At 42.6% G+C, this 20,737-nt stretch overlaps 1 protein-coding gene across 7 annotated transcripts in view; it reads left to right on the plus strand.

Annotated features, from left to right (window-relative positions):
* cdk5rap2 (CDK5 regulatory subunit associated protein 2) overlaps positions 1-20,737 on the plus strand; it is a 42,213-nt gene that overhangs the window by 8,094 nt on the left and 13,382 nt on the right. For 3 of the 7 annotated variants that reach the window (XM_051938500.1, XM_051938507.1, XM_051938506.1), the window contains exons 7-39: positions 1,718-1,896; positions 2,002-2,149; positions 2,376-2,429; positions 5,141-5,263; positions 5,358-5,477; positions 5,607-5,703; positions 5,834-6,048; positions 6,217-6,387; positions 6,521-6,631; positions 6,711-6,848; positions 6,979-7,158; positions 7,312-7,506; positions 7,875-8,066; positions 8,283-8,412; positions 8,507-8,646; positions 8,738-8,854; positions 8,979-9,122; positions 9,209-9,321; positions 9,471-9,610; positions 11,269-11,394; positions 11,500-11,609; positions 11,754-11,897; positions 12,413-12,514; positions 12,666-12,853; positions 12,958-13,300; positions 13,399-14,926; positions 15,102-15,203; positions 15,647-15,795; positions 16,401-16,804; positions 16,939-17,171; positions 17,506-17,557; positions 19,112-19,284; positions 20,072-20,401. In XM_051938500.1, coding sequence (XP_051794460.1) covers positions 1,718-1,896; positions 2,002-2,149; positions 2,376-2,429; positions 5,141-5,263; positions 5,358-5,477; positions 5,607-5,703; positions 5,834-6,048; positions 6,217-6,387; positions 6,521-6,631; positions 6,711-6,848; positions 6,979-7,158; positions 7,312-7,506; positions 7,875-8,066; positions 8,283-8,412; positions 8,507-8,646; positions 8,738-8,854; positions 8,979-9,122; positions 9,209-9,321; positions 9,471-9,610; positions 11,269-11,394; positions 11,500-11,609; positions 11,754-11,897; positions 12,413-12,514; positions 12,666-12,853; positions 12,958-13,300; positions 13,399-14,926; positions 15,102-15,203; positions 15,647-15,795; positions 16,401-16,804; positions 16,939-17,171; positions 17,506-17,557; positions 19,112-19,284; positions 20,072-20,401 — 6,691 coding nt within the window. The remainder of the gene's footprint in view (positions 1-1,717; positions 1,897-2,001; positions 2,150-2,375; positions 2,430-5,140; positions 5,264-5,357; positions 5,478-5,606; positions 5,704-5,833; positions 6,049-6,216; positions 6,388-6,520; positions 6,632-6,710; positions 6,849-6,978; positions 7,159-7,311; positions 7,507-7,874; positions 8,067-8,282; positions 8,413-8,506; positions 8,647-8,737; positions 8,855-8,978; positions 9,123-9,208; positions 9,322-9,470; positions 9,611-11,268; positions 11,395-11,499; positions 11,610-11,753; positions 11,898-12,412; positions 12,515-12,665; positions 12,854-12,957; positions 13,301-13,398; positions 14,927-15,101; positions 15,204-15,646; positions 15,796-16,400; positions 16,805-16,938; positions 17,172-17,505; positions 17,558-19,111; positions 19,285-20,071; positions 20,402-20,737) is intronic. The other 4 variants (XM_051938504.1, XM_051938503.1, XM_051938502.1 and 1 more) reach the window with 4 other exon arrangements.

Here is a 20,737-nt window from a genome sequence, read left to right on the forward strand (position 1 = left end):
CAGGTGTTTCCAAACTCATAATCAGTCAGTCTGCCTATTTAAAGGGAGACAAGTAGTCACCCTGCTGTTTGGTGAAAAGGTGTGTACCACTCTGAACATGGACAACAGAAAGCGAAGGAGAGAATTGTCCCAGGACATCCGAAAAAAAATGATAGACAAACATCTTAAAGGTAAAGGCTATAAGACCATCTCTAAACAGCTTGAAGTTCCTGTGACAACAGTGGCTCATATTATTCAGAAGTTCAAGACCCACGGGACAGGAGCCAACCTCCCTGGACGTGGCCGCAAGAGGAAAATTGATGACAAATTGAAGAGACGGATCGTTCGAATTGTATCCAAAGAGCCCAGAGCAACCTCCAAAGAAATTAAAGGTGAACTCCAAGGCCAAGGTACATCAGTGTCAGATCGCACCATTCGTCGTTGTTTGAGCCAAAGTGGACTTCATGGGAGACGACCAAGGAGGACACCACTGCTGACAAAAACTCATAAAAAAGCGAGACTGGAATTTGCAAAAATGCATGTTGACAAGCCACAAAGCTTCTGGGAGAATGTCCTTTGGACAGATGAGACCAAACTGGAGCTTTTTGGTAAGGCACATCAACTCTATGTTCATAGACTCAAAAACCAAGCATACGAAGAAAAGAACACTGTCCCTACGGTGAAACATGGAGGAGGCTCAGTAATGTTTTGGGGCTGCTTTGCTGCATCTGGCACAGGGTGTCTTGAAAGTGTGCAAGGTACGATGAAATCTGAAGACTATCAAGGCATTCTGGAGAGAAATGTGCTGCCTAGTGTCAGAAAGCTTGGTCTCAGTCGCAGGTCATGGGTCTTCCAACAGGACAACGATCCAAAACACACAGCCAAAAACACCCAAGAATGGCTGAGAGAAAAGCGTTGGACTATTCTAAAGTGGCCTTCTATGAGCCCAGATCTGAATCCCATTGAAGATATGTGGAAGGAGCTGAAACATGCCATTTGGAGAAGACACCCATCAAACCTGAGACAACTGGAGCTGTTTGCTCATGAGGAGTGGGCCAAAATACCTGTTGACAGCTGCAGAACGCTCATTGACAAATACAGAAATCGTTTAATTGCAGTGATTGCCTCAAAAGGTTGTGCAACAAAATATTAAGTTATGGGTACCATCATTTTTGTCCAGCCCTATTTCATTAGTTTGTTTTTTTAAATAATTATGTTAATCAACAATTCAAAAGTGATGGCTGATTTTGATTATTTAATTTTCAATAAATTTTTATTTATTGTTACTTTTGTGAGTTTCAAGTGATTTCAGTGAGAATTGTGGGTTTTTCCTTCTTTAACTGAGGGGTACCAACAATTTTGTCCACGTGTGTATGTGCCACAGGTAATGAACTGATTTACTAAACTCCTTTTCAGCACTATATATTAGTATTCATCCCTACTGAAGTGCTGTGGTTGCTCTCAAACTCATGATATGCCAGTTGCCTGTCTTTCTTTGTTGAATAGTTGTATTAATAAAGTCAGTGGTTAATTTAACTTAAATGTAACTTAAACTACCATTGCTTTTCCATTTTATGTACACTTCTGTTGAGGGGACAAATTCTGCAGAGGAAATATTTGTCTAAACAAAATGTTCTGTTACAGGATAAAGTAATGCTGTATGTATAGCCCAGGGTTGGACAACTGGGACAATTATTGCTTTAGAAGTTATTTAGTTTATGTTTTTGCCTCATTCCAGTGTCTGCGAACAGCAGAGCAAGAAGTAGGGAAGATGGCTGCCATTGCTGAGCAGGAGAAGCTGAGAAATATAAACATGGAGAAGCAGCTCCAAGCTCTGAGCCCACCAGGCACCCTCTCTCCTGTTCCTGCCCCAAACCCAGTCCAAGATCTACAGCAGGCCCTGCAGGAGAAAGACAAGTACTTAAACAGACAGCACACACAACAAAGAGACACACTGATCATGTTTTAATATATCAAGATGTAAACATTCCCAATATGTATATATTCTTTTATTCATACCAGTGTCATCGAGCAGCTCAAGATCTCTTTGAAGAACCAGGAGGCTGTGATCCATCAGAGAGGCAGCAGAGACCAACAGACAGATGCTCCATCGGCTGACTGTGTTAAACAGTTATCTGATCTCATAGCCAAGAAAGATCAGGAACTTGAGGTGTGAATTTGAAATATTCATAAAGATGTGGAGTTTAGTAGCTAAGTTACTCTCAGCTACAGTTACAAAATATGCTAGGTTTGTTGTTTCCAAGTTTTGCACACATATTCAGAGAATGTACAACTATTGCCCCTTTACTTCTAGCTTCTAAGTAGTATGCAATGTAAAATAGTCCTATTAGTACTTTGAATGGTCATCTGAATGACATTTAACTGTCTGTTTTTAGGCACTGAAGGATGAGCTGCATAGAGAAAAGGATACAACACAACCAGACCATCAGGTTGGTCCTCTTCCTCTCTAAAACTCTGTTTGCACCCCTGGCTTACTATTTGGCAGTGACTACTTAGACTCTGCTTTGTCCTGTCCGACCTCCATAATTTTGAGATATGTTCTTGTCTTGGTAAAATAGAGATTAGACCTTTTATAGGAATCATTCTTATCTTTCCTCCTTTCTAGTAAGAAACTTGCCACATACCAAAAGCCAATTTATTCATCAATGTGTTCATGTTTTGGATCATTCAAACTGAGAGACAACAGATGCTCGCAGGCAAAGTTGTCTGCTGTGCCACTTGAAGCAGGTGCTACTGACTTCACAGGATTGTCAGTGTTGTTCTGGTGACTGACAGGAAGTGTCCTTTGGTATGTTTTATGACTTGCCTTTGTCCTTTCTGTGCCTCCTAGTACAGTTCTATTTTCGTTCCCTGCCTCAGTAAGGACGCAGCGTACTCTGGCTTTGTTGTGGTAAAAGGTTTCAATGTGTTGTTTTGAATGCTGGTTTTGCTTACATCATTCTCCTGTTTTGTGAAGAGGGAGTTAAGAGTAGGCCACATATTTTCAGCTATATATCTTTGTTTTGTGGATGTTGGTTAAATGTTTAAAATAGCTTGTGGTTACTTTAGAAAAGGTCATTGATTAAAGAATATGCCATTCATTTTGAAAGCTGTCTTCCAAGCATTATGAAGGCTGCTGGTTAAAGTTCTGTGTTGTTGATGGTTGGAGTAGAAAGCTGTTAGTTGGGCAGTGTCCCTGGTTCCTCATCGGGCCTTGACGTCTGGACTTGGGTCATAGTGTTAAGACTGGATTACCGTGCTGTCTGGAGACAGTTCCTCTGAGTTATTTTTGACCATCCTTCTTTATTAATGGGAGAAACAAATACAGCATACCCTGTTACAGTTTGTCTGATCTTGGTGAACAATTAAATGTGCTGCATTTACTGCAAAGGATTTTCAAGAATCAGGAAAAATGTGTTCTCCAGGGATGATTGGCAGGACTTGGCCCTCTCTAGGATAGCAGTGTAATGGAATATGAGACAGCAATGGTTTCCAGAAAACACCTACCATAATCCCAAAGTGGATTTTTAGATGTCCTGCCAGGTAGGATGGACTCTGTAAGAGTGATTGGCTGCTGCAGTAACCAACAGTGACCTGGAGGTTCACCTGCCTGTGGCCAACTTTTGTAGTTGATGTTTTGGTTGGAGCATTTGGGAGGATGTTTTCTAGAGATGGTCTGGCATTGGCCACAACACAGATCACCGCAGCAGTCCTAGAGGATTTGATCTGATTGAAAGTGTGGGGGAGAGAGTGGAATAGAGGCGGGAGCAGGGATTATTAAGGCTTAGAGCTTATAGTGCTTTGCACTCAGTCTTTCTCCTATTTGCTTTGCTTGCTGGTGCAGTGAGAGAAAATGATAGATGGCTATTCTATGGCTGGCACGCTGATGGCCATTAAGTCACTGCACAGTTGGCGTGTCAATGAGAGCTTTTTGGACTCAAATTAAATAGACAAGTGTGGAAGATCTGAGATGCCATGAGGGACCCGTGTCGTATATGTGGAGTTCGTCTGGTTGGAAGCCAGTGTCGCTGGATCTTTAGCCCATCGGCAAACAAGAAGCTACAAGTGATCCTGTCCCATGTGCTGGGCTGGGAGGTAATTCGCGATGGTCGTGGAGAGTTCCTTTGCGGGAAATGTGTTTTCCAGTTGGAGAAGGTGGTGCAATGTGATGTTAACATCAGCCAAATGCAGGAAGAACACAGCAGCCAGATCCAGAAGCTGCAGGCGGAGAAAGAACACCTCATCCAGTGCATGGTTCACATCTACAAAAAAAACAACCCAGGGAGCAGTGACAGGGAGAGCTCCAAGACTCTGCTCAGGTCCTCTGGGGTGCGCAGTCCTGATGATGAGACTGTCTGTCAGCTGGGACATGAAGGACTGCATTTCAAGGAAAGTGGAAGTGGTCAAGTGGGGAATCGCATGAGAAGATGTGTGAGTTTGGATAGAATTGCCGGTAAAGGGTCATTCCCTGGGCGCTCAGGCCTTCGGAGCAGCAGGCTAGGATCAGGTGCAGGGCTGGATGGCTATATAAAGAACTTTGGGCTCCGAGGCACAGGTCACCGTTCGCAGAGCATGTATCTTGACTTGGTCCAACGTAAGGGCACGCTACCTAGACCTGGATTCAAAGGTCGCTCCACTTCTCTGCAGTCACTGAATCGAGACTTTTCCTCAGAAATACCTCCAGACCCACCACCAAAACGAAAACAGAGAGAATCCAAGTTGCCTGTTGGCAGATATGGTAACACTGAGGACTTAAGAGGAAAGCTGCAGGCTAAAGCGCTGCTCCACAGCTCCTCAAGTCAGCCTTCTGTCATCTCTGACCTGATCCAGCTCCTGCGCTGCATCTCTAGTCAGCAAGTGTCTGCCCCTGTAGGGAGCCACATCCCTGTCTTGAAGAGGTTAAATGCTGGTCCTCACACCACCCAAGCTAAGCGCAGACAAAGAGAGACAGAATGGAAGTCACTGCATGACCTGACAGAGGAGTTTAATGATGAATACACTCCTGTCAGAGGGAAGGTAGTTCATTTTAGTGAGCTCAGCAAACCATTTTAGCACTAGCAATATGCTGTGAAATACAAGAGTTTTGTTGCTATGACATTAGCTAATATCAATTAATTGTCCCTTTTTGTCTTGTTTTTGTGTTCTTTCTGGATTTTCAAAGAAGAAGAGTGACATTAGGCGGTTGGAGTCTGTCAATAAACTGCTGACTGAAGAGCTTAGCCAGGCGAAAAGCACCAGTGAGAGCCTGACAAAAACACTGGAGGATTCTCAAAATCAGAACAAGGTATTATGGCACCGTCATGTTGCTATTTACATATTTTTGAACAAGATTAGCAGGTTTCTTTTGTGTACGATCACTCATTACCTTATGTCAACAGACTTTATCAGGGAAGTTGGAGGAGAAGGAGGATGAACTAAACTCTGAGAAGAAAAATGCTCTGAAGAGAGACAAAACAATCCAGGGGCTCACTCAGGTCCTCCGAGAAAAGGAAAAAGAGGTGAGATGAATGCTTTCTTTAGAAAACATATCATGTTATGGGTATCACAGCAGTTGTTATAATTACACTATTCTGTGTTATGCAAAGCTTTCTTAACAACCTGTTTGTCTTTTCCTGTGTGCTGTACAGATTGCAGAACTGTGCCATGAGATTGAGGACAGGGATGATGCTTTGGCCAAGGCTAGAGAGGCAGCACATAAAGCCCAGCTGCAGAAATACCAGGCATGTCATGTGCAACTTTCATAGAGAACCAACCCTTCATTCTATATCACAATGTTAACAGGAAATCAATAGCTAAAACATAATTATCACTGCAGTATGATGAAAGATAAACAATGCTATTTTCCTTCAGGGAGTAGAGGAGCACCAAAACCTGTTAATGGCAAAGCAAACAGAGTTAGCCCAACTGCAAGGAGAACACCATACCAAGGTGCTTGAAGCCCAAAAACTACAGCGTGCCCTTGACAGGAAGGAACAGGAGCTGGCTGACTTGCAGCAGGCGAAGGACCAGCTTGAGGTGGAAATGGAAGACTTGCAACAACAGAAGAAGAAAGGAGACAAAGCCCTGAATGTAAGATAGAAGGAGGACAGAGCTCATCTAGAAAATATTTCCTATTATACTTATTATTGCCTGGAGGAACAAAGCCATCAGGCATCCTAAATCCTCTTTTCTGTGATTTGTCAATTTAAATATCAGCCTTTGTCTAACATTGTTCATTATCATCATTTCCTCCTCCAGGATCTCAACAATCAGCTTAAAAAGATGAGTGGTGAGATCGGGGACAGGGAGAGTGCTCTGGAGCAGCAGTACCAGGAGCTGCTTGACCAAACCAAAAGAAAACTGCAGGCCCATGAGGTCACCATCCAGCGTCTCACGTCCACCTTGGCTGAAAAAGAGCAGCAGCTACAGGTGACACATCAGCACTAAATATATTGAGTCAGACTCTTGACAGAAAGATTTTTTTAAAAAATGTGTTTATTTTTTCCACTGCCAAATCTTCCATTGAATAGCTGTTTTAACACAGGTGTTCTGCTTTTATCAGGAGTACATAAATATGGTCAGAGACCTTGAGCAAAGCAAAAGTCCAGGAGGCAATGATACTGTGCTTTCCAAACTGCGACAAAGGTTGAAAGAAAAGGAGAAGGCTCTGGAGGTGGGTCTTTTTTCATGTAAGATTCTCACCACAGCGACTATGATTTGATTCTGACTTTCCTCTGTACACTCTCTCACAGCAAGCGCTGGATGAAAAATTTGCTGCTATTGAAGAGAAGGACAATGAGATTCACCAGCTGCAGCTGACGCTAAGGGAAAAGGAAAGAGACCTTGATAGACTTAATAACTTGCTCTCTCATAATGAGGAAACCATCAATGTGAGTAGCTATGATCGTGTTTGGCTGTGAAAAATGTTAAACTAAGGCCTTTGATAGTAATTAGTTTAGAAGTTGTTTTCGGGCATTGAACTTTAGCTTGGTTCTTGTCTTGTCTTTTCTGTCCTTCCAGAATTTTGACAGTCTGATCAAGGAGAAGGATGCAGAGCTGCAGCATCTTGCAAACACTCTAAAGAACTTGCAAAGAGCCAAGCAAGATGTTGAGGATAACCTGAACAGATCATTGAGGGAGAAAGATTCCATCATCAACCAGCTACAGCTCTCTCTAGAAGGCAAAACTAAAGATATGGAGGTTAGTAGTTGTGTAGATGTCGCCATCACACAAACTGTGCTGTATGTTTCATCATGTTCTTCGTGGTTTTCTCAGCCAGATCATTTACACTTTGATGTTTCTGTGAGGCAGACACTGAATTTTTGTGTCTAACTTTGCAACCTCTGTTTGTAGGAAATGTCTGAATCAATGCTGAGCCAGTCGCAGAGTAATGCACGTGACCTTGCTGAACAGATGGGCCATAGGTTAAAGGTCACAGAGGCTATGCTTGCTGAGGCTGTGAAGGCCAGGGAAAGACTAGTTGCTGACAATGAGAGCGCTGTGGAAGGGCTGCTGGCGACAATTAGCAGCAAGGACCAACTTCTCAAGGTCAGCATTTAATTATGAAAACATTGAAAAAGATTTAACTGAGAAAATGAGTCTTTGTTGCAAAAAATATGATACAATATTGTCAAGAAAACATAATATTGTGATATGTTAATAAGAGAATGAATTTGATATAAAAATATGAATGAAAGTATATTTAGAAAATAAATTACAGCATGCACATTGGATGTGCATTGCCAAGATGAAATAAAATACTATTTATGCAGCACATGAACATTAATTACATTTAGAAAAAAAACATACAAATTGTGTAGTATTTATATTGACAGAAGTATGAAGACCCATTCATATTTACAGAAAAAGGGCAAACATCACTAACTCTTATTGCTCTGATGCTGTCGTCTTCACAGGAGTCTGCTGAGCACTACAACCGCATGCTGTCTGAGCGTACTCAAGAGATTCAGGAACTGAGGAAACAGCTGTCTGACAGGCAGCAGCAACTTGCCACTGCTGAGAAGCAAAGCTCCGCAACAGCCCAGGAGGGTTACATAGAGACTGCAGAACTCAGAGCCCTGCTTGCTGAAAAAGACAGCCTCATTGATGTAAGATCCTCAGGGATACAACTCAGTCATTCAGCTGTAAAATGTGCTTGACTTAGTAGAGGCCTAACAAGGAGAGAAAATGAAAACTCTCAAAGGGAATGGTGTATGTTTTCCTCTATTCGGAATGCAGATGACTTGGTTGTAAATCTGGGAAAAAGTGTAAGATACTTGCTGTGCATGTTTGAGTGTGCTAACTTGTTCTTTTTAAATCTGCAGAAGCTTCTGCAGCGTGGTCAGGAGAGAGACCAGTTTTTGGCAGAGGTGAGGCAGAAGGTGGAGCCAGACCACGTGTTGGAGCTCAGACAAACCATTCAGATCATGCAAGAGAAGCTGGACGAGAGAGAAGGTGAGGCCTTTAGACCTTTAAATCCTCACACTGGATATTTAAAATTAGAGTACATGCTGGTCCTACATTTGGTTCTATTTTGTCTGTTTTGAAGCTGAGCTGTCCAGGAGGAACAGTGAGGATAATCAGGAGAACATTTCGCACTCCAAGAAAACGGTTGTTGTCCTAAAGAAGGAGCTAGCACAGAAAACCGAAGCACTGAACAAAGCACTGAAGAGAGAAAATGAACTGAAGGTAAGTTAAATGTATTTTCTTATGTCCATATTCAGGACACTATTACTGAAAGAGTAAAGAGTTAATTGTAATCTCCCTACATTATTTTCAGATTTCATTGGCTGAGCTCCAGTCATTGCTATCTGAGGTGGAGGGTCGCAATGAAGGTCAGGCTGCTAATATTGAGTCCCTGACTGCCACTTTGAAGACCAAGGAGGAGATCATCAATGTAAGGATGCCCCACTCAAAAGTCAAACTCTCACTACTCAGGGAAACACACAGTGACTGATTGCATTTAAACTCAGTGGAATCTTCTTCAGCAGTTCTCATGTTTCATTTCTGATTCTGAGCAGGTTCTCCACCAGCGTCTCGGTCAGAGAGGTGACAGTCGGGCTGATCATACCCAGGATCATGTGATTAGCTCTGGCATGGAGAGATCACTACCGGTGCTCCCTCAGAGAGAGAGAACCATGATAGGTGGAGACTGCCAGCAAGAAGTAAAAATTACCTACTTTTCTAAATCAAAATCATGAACAGCACTATTCGTAGTGCTCTCCCCTAACAGTTTCTTTTCTGCCTTCAGGCTTTGCCCAACCTTATAGCTTTGCAACAGGAGCATAATGCTCTGAACAAGGCCCTGAGAGCTGAACAACAGCTCTACTCCAGCCTGGTCAGGACTGTGAAGGAGCAAGACAGGTAGGGGCGAGCCACAAGTGGTTGTTTTTAATTTTTGCAATAAATAACCAAAAGTAAAAGATGACTGTAAAGCTAACGTACTTATTTGGTGACATTTATGATAAATTCAGGTTGTGTGAATTCATTTTACATGGATGTGTGTTTTGCAGTGCCCAGCGTCTCCATGCTCTGCAGCTGGAGCTGACAGCAGTGCAGCTGCTCAGGCAGCAGTTAGAAGACAGCATCAAAACTAATGAGGAGCTGAAGGAAGACTTGGAAAGAGAGATAGACAGAGCCAAACTCAGAGAAGGTGCAGTGCAAACACACTGGGTTGTAGATGATGATGCAGACTGAATTAAACATACAAAAGGAAAGAAAAGGGAAAAAATGAATTTATAATTTTGGTCGATGAAAGAATTAGAATAAGTCAGGAGGTGTATCCATAGCTCTTAGGGACACACACACACACCAGCACACCTGTCTTTGTCGAATATGTTTACTCATACAGTACCTCCTGCTGACAAGCTCATGCCCCCTCTTTGTCTCTTTATTCAGCATGTACACCTGGTCCCTCCACTTTTCATCTTTGTTCACTTTCTGTTCTGCTCTTCATATCATCACTTCATCTGCATGTCTTTGTCTATACCAGAGTTGCTAACCATTTCACTGTCACCCAGTAAATGTATTGATTTCACACCTGTCTGCACTGTCTTTCCTTTATGAAAAATGAATAAAGGCTGCTGTTGGCCTGTCTTTGCTCTGTCTCTCACTTTAACCATGCTGTCTGCTTGCTTTAACTGTCCATTTGGTTTGTTGATTATTGTCTTTAACACTCCACTGGTTATTAATCCAACTCATCCAACCATCTGTCACATGAATTAAATTTAGAAGCATGTTGTTACATAACAATTTAAATGAAGGCATTAAAGGTTTTTATATTGTTGTCTGATGGAATTAAGTAATGATGAACAGAGTGCCCCATTAAAGAACATTTCTCCTGAAGTAGAACCTAATCAAAAGATCCTAAGTTTATTATCCTCTGACATCACATAGTTGAAATAATTTAGCACCATTAGTCTTTTAGATGCAGTGCGACATCAGTGCACAGCTTAGAGACAGATTAATAGTGTCACAGTGCGCTGAGGTTGTCGTCTAAGCCAAGTGTCTGTTCACATACATATGCGTGCTTGCATGAGCGTGCATGTCAAGTGCATGCTCCTCCCATGACCCGTGTAGAGAGAGCCAGGTGTATAAATAGGTCAGCTGTAAGTAACAAGGCCAAGGCTCACATTATCACTGACTGCAAGAGAGATGTAGCAGCGCAACTACAGCTGATTAAATGTCCATCTTGCGTGTTTTGGTTATATAATTGTTTTAATTTACATTTAATGTGTGTGAATGCTATAAGCTGACAAAGACAAAACAGTATACAAATATTCATATGTTTTTGATTGTGTATTTCTGTGACTGAATACCAGCCTTTGCACGCTGAAGCCTTTTAATTACATAAATTCGACTACTAGCTTATTTGATTTAAGTTTACTAGCATGTCAGTTTCAGTTTACATTCAAAGTAAGCTTAAAGGTTTTTTTTTGTTTGAAATTACGTTAAATTTTGTCACTATTTCTATTATCAGACATTACATTTTACACAGATACATGATCAGAAACAGTGAGATTTAGATTTATTTTGGGTGTCATATTTTTTGTCCAAAAGTAGATGTCTTTTGTGTTAAACCTCAGCTTCTTGACTCATCTGTGTATATGTGATGTGTTTCATAGCTGTGAAAAAACAACTGCAGCACACTGAACTGTAATGGTCTCTTTCACAAAGTCTTAACTTAATTCACTTCTGATATAGTGTGTAAATTGCTGTGAGATAGTCGTGTTATAAACCTTCCCCACATTAGCCCTACATAGAAGTGTACAAGAGACCTGGCTGTGTGTAATCCTCTGTTTATCTGTTCAGGTATGGACCTAATTGACCCTAAAGAACTGGAGAGCATGAGACATCAGCTTGAAGATGCCCAGCGCTGGAATGCATCGCTGCAGGCTCGCTTAGGAGCAATTCAGAACCGAGGAGGGGGAGATGGTGGTAAGTCTAGAAAAAAATACATCAGATATTATAATGTATCTACAAACACTGTAAAGAATTTTGTTTGACGAGACCCTCTTTGTTTCATGTGTCATTTTTTTTCAGGTGACACTTTGAGTTTCATTGGAGATCAGACATCCTATTTGAGTATCTGTGTGGGAGAGGGCCAGGATGACAGCTTATCTCAACTCTCTGCTCAGGAGCTCAGACAGAAGGTTCATTTTAAAACATGTGTATCTGTTTGCTGGAAACATCGTTTCTCCTATTTATTAGTGTGCAACATGTGTCACCAAAATCTTTAAATCTTGAGGATTTGATAAATTATGCAGATGTGTAAAATGATTTCTTCTGGGCTTTAGGTGCTAGAGCTCCAAGACTGTGTCAGCAGATTGCAGACGGTAAACAACGAACTGCAGAGCCGGCTGTCACTATTGGAGAAGTCAGAGCGCGATACATGCGTCAAGGAAGACAAAGACCTGCCCAGCAGTAGTCCGCAGAAACAGGTTAGACACCATGAACGACAGCTGCAACAGATGAGATTGTACTTGAAGTTGTGGTATCGAATTCTTACAATGTTAGACATTTCTTGTCATTTATTAGTAGTATTTTTAGATAGTATGTCCACATTTAGAAAGTACTCGAAGAACCATAAGTCATTGTCTAACATCCACCTTTAATAGCTCCTTTCTAACCTTTGAACCTACATCTTAACCTCTGCTCTGTCTAGCCTGTTACTAATGTCTCTTTGCTCTGTAGTACTACATGTCTTATTTCTAACAAGTGTGTTTTTTGTCTGTAGTAGAAACTACCCTCTTTCTCTATCCTTCACCTTTCCTAATCAGTCCCTGTTTTTTTTTATCTCTGTGTCCCATGAAATGGTCTCTCTTCGCCATGCCACATTAGACACATCATGCCATTCTGCTGTTGCTGTGCAGTGTTTTATGGATTTTGTTCCCACATTAAGTTTTCTTTTATGGAGCCATGTGTGTCATACTCGCCTCCCATCCCATTACTCTAGCAGCTTGAGAAGATGCAAGAGATGCAGCTGCCGGCTCACAGTACCAGGACGCATTTACCTGGTCAGGAAAAAGAAAGCCAAACGGACATTCTGCTAGGACAGGTATAAAACTGAAGACCATTTCATGAACAAGTACCTAAATTACCATTGGAAGACCTCATTAAAACTGTTACAGCAAAAATTTCTTTAAGTGCTGTGGTGAAATCCGCTGTTTCAGGGCGTGTTAACTGAAAGTCTGACCTATCCTTTTTAGATGGGTTCTGGAAAGCCATTGGATGATGAGAGCGTGGACAGTGGTCTTGGCCAGAGTAGAGAACATGCTCAGTCTGGCAATGACATCTTGGACACTGAAAAGAAAGAATCTAGGGAGAAAAACAGACATGTAAAGGCACTTAAATCACTGCTGGCTGACTGCGGCTCCACATCAATCTCGCACCTTAGGTGAGTTTTTCCTTTGGCTCAGCTCAGGGCCTACTCCTTATTTTGAATTTTAATGAAGAGTCAGTTGCCTGAACAGGAAACTAATCAAATACTCCTCATTACAGAGAGGAACTACTCCGACTTAGATCAGAAAATGTAGAGCTGCGTGGTCTCCTGAAGGAACAAAAATCTAAAGAGTGTAAAGAGAAAGAGAGCACAGATGCCTCAGGGAACAGCAGTGAAGGACATGCTGACTTGAGAACGAGTGTGGAAACACTGCAGGCCGAAGACCAAGGTGATTCAAAGGTCAGCAAGCTGTTAAAGGAAAGGAGGGGGAAGAAATGGAATGAGGTGTCAGATGAGAAGGCCCCCGTTACCACTGTCAGCACAGCAGATGAGATGGAGAGTCCCCTATCTGAATGCCAGTCAAACAGCAAGAGTGGAAAGCAGCGTGTCGCAAGACATAGGGTAAGTTTTGCTCTGTATTAGAACTAGAAAGACATTGCATTGCTCCCTGTATGAAACCTGTCAGCATTTTTAATATCTTTGATTTGTTTCAACTATAGGCTGGTGTCAAATCTCGCCTCCCAGTGCCTGTGAGGCTGAGAGTGGAGGCTAGCAGAGAGTCTGTGAGCTATGATCAACAGAATGCTCATGCACTTCAGCACCTTAATTTGGATGATGTCTATGAGTCTGACCAGCAGTTACATGATGAGTCTGACTCACCCACACCACACCAGCACAGCACTTCCCCTTCCTCTACCCTCAGAAATCCTCATCGTAGCTGCAGTCCAGTAGGCTCTGACAAAGACCCTGGAGCCAGGACTTCACAGGATCACATTCAGGTTGATTCTGCTCTCTTCACTCAGCTGGAGCTTCTCCACCAGGAATGCCAGGAGAAAGAGTCCCTGATCAACAAACTGAGTGAGCAACTTGCTGATTGGGAGGAGCTCCATGCCCAGCTCCAGGAAAAGGACCGTGTCAATCAGCAGTATGTAGAGGCCTTACAGGCTGCAGAATCCACTATTGCTTACCTGACTGCCTGCAGTCTGGACAGCCAGGGTGGATTTGGTTCACACACAGGTTCTGGTTCTGTGGGTGTCAATGTTGCCCTTCACGGTACATGCATGGAGCTGCAGAAATCCCTACAGAAGAAGGAGGATCACAACAACCAGCTCGTGGAGCTTCTGAAAATGGCAGAGAAGGCCCTCGCCTCCTCTGACAGCCAAGAGAAAAATCCAGAAATTAGAGATCTTTGTTTACAGATAGAGGGTGCTTTACAGCAGGAAAAGACATCTTCAGACAGAGAGAGCCCAAGAGGCATATTTGGAGGTACTGAGGACTCTCTGCAGGAGTTGCAACGACATGCGGACTCCTTGCAGGAGGCACTTTGGGAACAGAATAGGCTCAATGCAGAACTGCAGGAAAAACTGAGAGCTGCAAATGCTGCTGGACAACATGGTACTTCTTCAAGGCAGATGGCAACAGCTGCAGAGTCACTTAAAGATCAGTCAAAGGAACTTCATGGCACAATAGAAGGATCTGATAATACTAGTTTAAATGAAGAGATGATTAAAGTTCTAATAAACTGTTTTAGTGCAGCAGAGTCTGCCATTGCTTCTCTAGCAGCACACTGTACAAACACTGGCTCCTTGACTTCTGGTAGATCATCACAGATCAGCTCTGACCTGCAGATGAATTTAGACAAACTTCAGAGAGCCCTGCAAGAGAGGGAGCAACTGGGAGAACCTATTCAGCCAACCACCAAATCCAGCAGCGTTCAGTCCACTGTTTCAACTGGAACAAAGGGACAAGAGCTCCATCAGCATCTCTGTCTCCTTTACAGGGTCTTTAGTGAACACTCTCAAAAGTTATCTGAAATTCAGGCTTCCCTGCAAGAAGGGAAGGGCCACAGAGAGGAGAGCGAGGCCCACAGGACAGTGCAGGATGCCAAAGGATTACCACCAAATGTTCAGGCCCAACTGGAGGCTCTACATAAAGCACTGAGGGAGAAGAAGAAGGCATGTAAGAACCTGGAGGAGAAACTGGCTACTGCTCTTACCCAAACGCCTTCCTCTGAAGCTGCAAGGAAAGGTAAGAAACGACATGCTGAGGTGACATGATTGTGTGATGCTGCAAAAGCATATGTTGAAGTTTCAACGCATTTGTACATACAGATTGTTTAGGAACACCATCAAGAGGAAAAACTCATTTTTGTTCATTTTAAATGATTTCGTCCTAACACAACATATATTGCCTCCAATGCCAGCTCCTGAGCAGGATGACAAAGGCGTGCAGGTGGATTTGCAGGACCTCGGTTACGAAACCAGTGGCAAGAGTGAGAACGATAGGGAAGAGAGCAGTAGCACAGGTAGACAGCCTTGAGGCAGACTCTGCATGTCTGTCTGCTGAGTGGACACTAACCTCAAATGTGGATAGATTCTCTCAGTACATGTCTGCATGAGGAGTGAACAAAGGCAACTATAACATGCTGTCTCTGACCCAGAGAAGTGTTTCTGGTTTGGATCACATAACCACACAGTCTATTTTCTGGTTTTAACCTGGGAGTTTCTCTACACTTCTTAAATTCTTAAATTCAAAGGGACTGTCAATATTTTGGATTCTTGCATGTTTCCACTCTGATGTTTGGGAATGTCTTTTGAGCACTCATTAACCTTTCACTTTACTTCCTTGTCTTATTTCAATCTAGCTGTATCTCAAATGATTTGTTTTGTCACTATGAATACTTACTTTCCACAGCATTTAATGAATTCCTTCTTATGTCTAATGTTTCTGTGTCCCTTGTGTTGCCAGATCTAGAGGTGGGTGTGAACCCCAGTTGCAGTGCCTCCAGCCTGCCTTCCCTCTTGAAACATGAACAGGCCACGTTCTCTTCCACTGAAAACTTGGACTCAAACTCCAGCACCCCATATCCAAGTTCCCCAGCTCTCAGCTCTGCCAAGGTAGTCATTTTATCGTTGTATCCCCTGCATGGTGATTGTCCAGTTGTAGCCTAGTGGCCATAACCAGGAACAGTAGATCTGTTGAGCAGTGTGCATGGGGCTGTGCTAGGAGTTATTCAGAATTAGAAAGGTTTTGTTAGGGGTGTAGCCTTTTTTGTAGAGATGTCCAAGAATTAGCCCACTATTTATTGACAGGCAAGATGCACAACATATCCGACTTTCTGTTGGAGACACAACATGAACCATAGCAGGCTACATGTGGTTACTGGAAACAACTTAAGTTTAGCAAATTTAGTTTTCCTGTGGCATTTAACAGAAGAAATTATTAAATAAAGATTTTACTAAAAGCTAAATTCCAATGTATGTAATGCAAATGCACAATAAAGAGTATTCAATTACCTGAGACAACACAAATTAACTTCATTAGATAGAACTTGAACACAGGAATTTTATCAGTTTACTCCAACTTTTGACCTATAGTACAAAAACAGCAATTAAAAAGGGATTAAGCATTTTCAGTTTATTTCCATTTATCAGCAGTTTTCCTTTGTAAAAATGTGCAAGCTAAAATTAGTTTTGTTAACCTTCTTTTGTCTGCTTCTTAGGTTAGTCTGAAAAGTTTGCAGGTCTACGATGCATACGGTGTTTCTGAGGACCCTCTCCAACTTCAGGCACAAGTCAGGGAACTAAAGGTCCAGCTGGAAAACCAGACCAAACTCATCCTCCAAATGCAAAGTCTTCTGCGCAGGAACTCCCTCTCTAGCGACCTAGTTGCCAACACCTCTGATCCATCCATCGTCAAGGATCAAGAAGGCACACAAAAGGAGGACCGTAGCCAAGATAGGAGCTATAGAAGTGGGACACTAAGGCAGAAAAAAGAGGGCGAAAACCAGGCAGTGAAAGATAAAACCAGCCATCTGAACCTGGAACTGGAAGGAGAGAGGATGCCAAACAAGGGCACAAGTGAACACCTGCAGCAGACCCGCAGTCGCTCTACATCACCTGCTAGGTCAACAGTCTTTTATGTGCATCATCTATATTGTACTATTTTTATCCTGAGTAAAAGCTGCACACTCAATTTTAAAATCACATCTTGACTGATGCCGTTTTCTCCAACTTGCCCTCATTGTGTCATCTCCACAGACTGGACACCCTGGTGCAGTCGCAGGCCAGGGAGCTGTCACAACTGAGGCAGCAGATCAAGGAGAGCCGCAGGCTGGGAGCCCTGCAGCGTCGGCAGCTGGAAGAGCTGAACAAAGCATTCAAGGAGCTGCTGCAGGCCGGTGAAGTGGACTACTACATGGGGGAGGTGGTCAAAGAGCAGCTGGACAAGAGTCTGAACATTCTGGACAGGCTGGAGGGACGGCTGGACAAAGGTAGCTGGTGGCTTTGTCATAACTGCATTCAATGTCTTTCGAGACGTAGTGCTTTTAAGAGCCGCACTAATAAAAACAAACGTAATAAAAACTGTACAAAAGTCGGCACACATGCGAATATAGCACAATGTCAGACGCTCAGACTTAAAACCTATTGTCTGTATTTAATAGGGACTTACAAAGCTGTGTTTTAGTCAAATAAAACTAGTACTGCAGAATTTGATACAATGAAGAAAAGCAGCAGCTGCAATCAAAGATGAACACAGGAGAGCAGTCATTCATAACTGATTTGTACAGACAGCTCCGTGACAGCATCTTTTCCTCTGTCTTGTAGGAGAATCTCATCTGGATAATGAGGATGTGGCAGCTCTGGAACTATCTCGCAGGTATGTCCCATACTATCCCATACTGACGTGTTTTATTGTTGCTTTCTTTTACTTTTATTCTAATTTTACTGTTTGATTTTAACTGGAAGGCACTTTGATCACCTTGAGTGTTGTGAAGTGCTCTATAAATACATTTTGATTGATTGATTGATACTTGCCATAATTAATTTAACTTTTTTATTATCTTGCATGTTTTTTGAAGAGGGGCAGCAATTATGTGTAATGCAGGAAAACAGTACACTGGGACTATGAAACTATTACATCATAAAATCGTATTAGAAGCAGGGTTTCTACACTTCAATTTTTGTATAAATTTAACAACTGAGATGTAACATGTTTATCTAATCAACCTTTGGGGCACTGATAGACAGATTTTGATATTGTTGCCCAAAGCCAGGCTAGTTGTTTCCCTCTGTTTCTAGTCTTTGCTCACCTATACTAACCAGCTGCTGGTATATTTAAACATATTTCCCAAATTGTTGAACTCTTTGTTAAATAGCATAGTCGCTGCACACGGGTAAGACTTTCAAACCATAAAAGTGAAGTGTGTTGCGCTTTACAATTAAGGGGTTGTCGGCTGTGCTGCTTGTCTCATGACCCTTTTAAAAGCCCCCCATTTCCACCCAGCCACTTGCCTTGTGACCCTGGGCTGTGTGTGTGTATTGTTGTTTTTGTATAGTGTCCTGCTGTTGACCTAATTTTGTCTGTGTCAATGAAAACATTAAGGTTATGCATCCCCTAACTGGGTCACTGGTGCCTCTCACAAAGTGGAGGGGGATCGGCACACCTCATGTCAGTGTGCTGTCATCATTCAACCTCTTTTAAACACTTTATACATTTTCATTTCCTTCCATTGGCAGAAAAAAATAGGAGAGAAATCTCTGAGTGGTTTGCTCATGTTTCATCATATTGTGTAAATACAAGGAAAATGGCTGTAGTACTGCAATATTTGTGCTTCAAAATTGATTTTATGCTTACATGATGTTGTGAATAGCTTACTAATTAATTGTTTAACCACACTTGTGTATAGTGACATCCAAAAATGAAGTAGCTTGTGGTTTGTAACATTATTCCATAGTACTACTGACTGGGGCAGACTTTGGGAGCTTCAGCAGACATCACAGTCACTGCTCTCCCAAGAGGAGAGCGTGAGAGATCCTCCAGACAGCTTGTCTAGAATCCAAGAGGAGATAGATGATGTACGTCTGGAGCTAGAGGGCAAGAGAGAGCTGTTTCAGCAGCACGTCAGCCTTCTTGTCCAGCAAAACCTCACCCTGGCTGAATGCACCAGGGAGCAGCTGGATCTGTGAGTGGGTTTGATCCAGGCATGATGTTTGCTGTGAACTCCTCTATCAGATTTTCCAGCTGTGTGTTTCTGCTGAAAGTTTTGTGAAAGCCCTCTTCGTAGAAACGCTGTTTTCTTCTTTGGGTGCTGTTCTTTTGCTCTCCAACACTCAACGAGATGAGGCGAGGGATGAAATCCACCTGTTGGGTGTCCTTAAATACTGAGCCATCCCATCCTGTATTAACATGACTCATTTCGCCTCCTCATAGGCTGGCAAAAGAGCTGCAAGAGAAGAATCGACTCATCCAGAGCCTGCAGAGCCAGATCAGAGGCCAGACTCCCAGCAGCCACCACAGCTCTCATTCTGATCTGTACCACTCAGACAGGACCTCTTCCTCCTGCCACAGCAGCCCAACCACACAAGGTGGCAACCGAGCTCACAGTAAACATTTCCAAATGCAATTCTTAAACATAGTCTTAATGGAATTTATTTGTGAAAGGGTGTGAAAGCCAAGTCCAATTATAGTCTTATGTGACACAGATGATGGGCTCAGATGGGTATAGTGTGTGCTAGACTAGGATTAACTCAGTTTGTGCCATTAAAAATGCATATTTTCACCTATTCCTTGCACAGTGGAATTTCAGTGAGATTACCTGAGTCCTTGTCAATGCGCCCAGTCAGTGTATTCACTTCCTGTAATGGCACTTATTTTCCACTCAGATCCATTCTGTTGCAGTGAGGCGTCCCACAGGACAAAGCATGCTGGCCAAGGACAGAGCAGGTGTCCAGTTTCAATCCACCTCCACTTAAAGTTGCATTATTCAGTGGCACCTATCCGGTTCAATCTTCAAATTGTGTTTCTCGTGAGGAAAAGGCCTAATGAAGGCGATTACAGTGACAAATGAAGCATATAGATATGCGAGAGGTCCTACAGAGGGGCCTGTAGACCCCAACTCACATTTTCCTGACTGCTACAACACCATGTGGTTGTTACCTGTTCTTGTTGCAGTGGTTCATCTTGCTCTGTTGTTGCTTGTATAAGGCTGGAGGCAGTATCAATGAATGCTGTTCTGCTTTACCAGTTTCAACTACAGAAGATGTAACATGATGTAGTATTAATTTGGGAGTTTACTAATGAGTGATAAAGGGAAACAAAAAGGTATTTGGCACAAAAATGGTCATTTTTACTGTTACATTATCTGTCTGTTTTCTTCCTGTACATGTTTAGGCCAACGACACCCCACCGATTGGCCAGGAGCAGCCGTCCCTCCTGTAGGAGGAGCTCAGGATGAAGGTGTGTCTGGTCACAGGGACGCTGCCAGCCTGCAGGGCCTGCAGAGGGAAAACGGGCGTCTACAGGAGCGGCTGAGGAGCAGTGAAGAGCTCAACACCACCCTGCGCAGCGAACTGGACCTGCATCGCTCAATCATGGCTCAGACCAGCTCCCACCATCAGGATACTAGCTGCGACCAGGAGGGCTCAGGGCCACAAACAGAAGCACAGAAACAAGACATCAGCTCACAAAAGAATGCTGGCGAACAGCCTCGCATGACTTCAGGTAAATATGGAGCCTCTGTAGGTTGATGTTTGTACAATTTAAGTCCATGACACACTAACGCAGTCTGTCAATCAAATAAATTAAAAGCAGAATAAATGGAATTATAAGAGCGTTTTCTTTTTTTTATATTGTTGGCAGATGAGCGTGGCGTGTACTTCGTCTATAGATACACTCCACTAATTTTACATCAAAAAAACAGTTGAATTGTCTTCAACTGTAACATAAAGAAATTAAACTTACTAATAATAAATAAACGAAAGATGTTATTAGTTATTTCAGTTTGAGCTTAAAGAGTACAATTTTTTTTAATCAGAAAGCCTTACAGAAAATGTTACA

Source organism: Acanthochromis polyacanthus, chromosome 18 (genome assembly GCF_021347895.1).
Source record: "Acanthochromis polyacanthus isolate Apoly-LR-REF ecotype Palm Island chromosome 18, KAUST_Apoly_ChrSc, whole genome shotgun sequence".
Taxonomy (NCBI): Eukaryota; Metazoa; Chordata; class Actinopteri; family Pomacentridae; genus Acanthochromis; species Acanthochromis polyacanthus.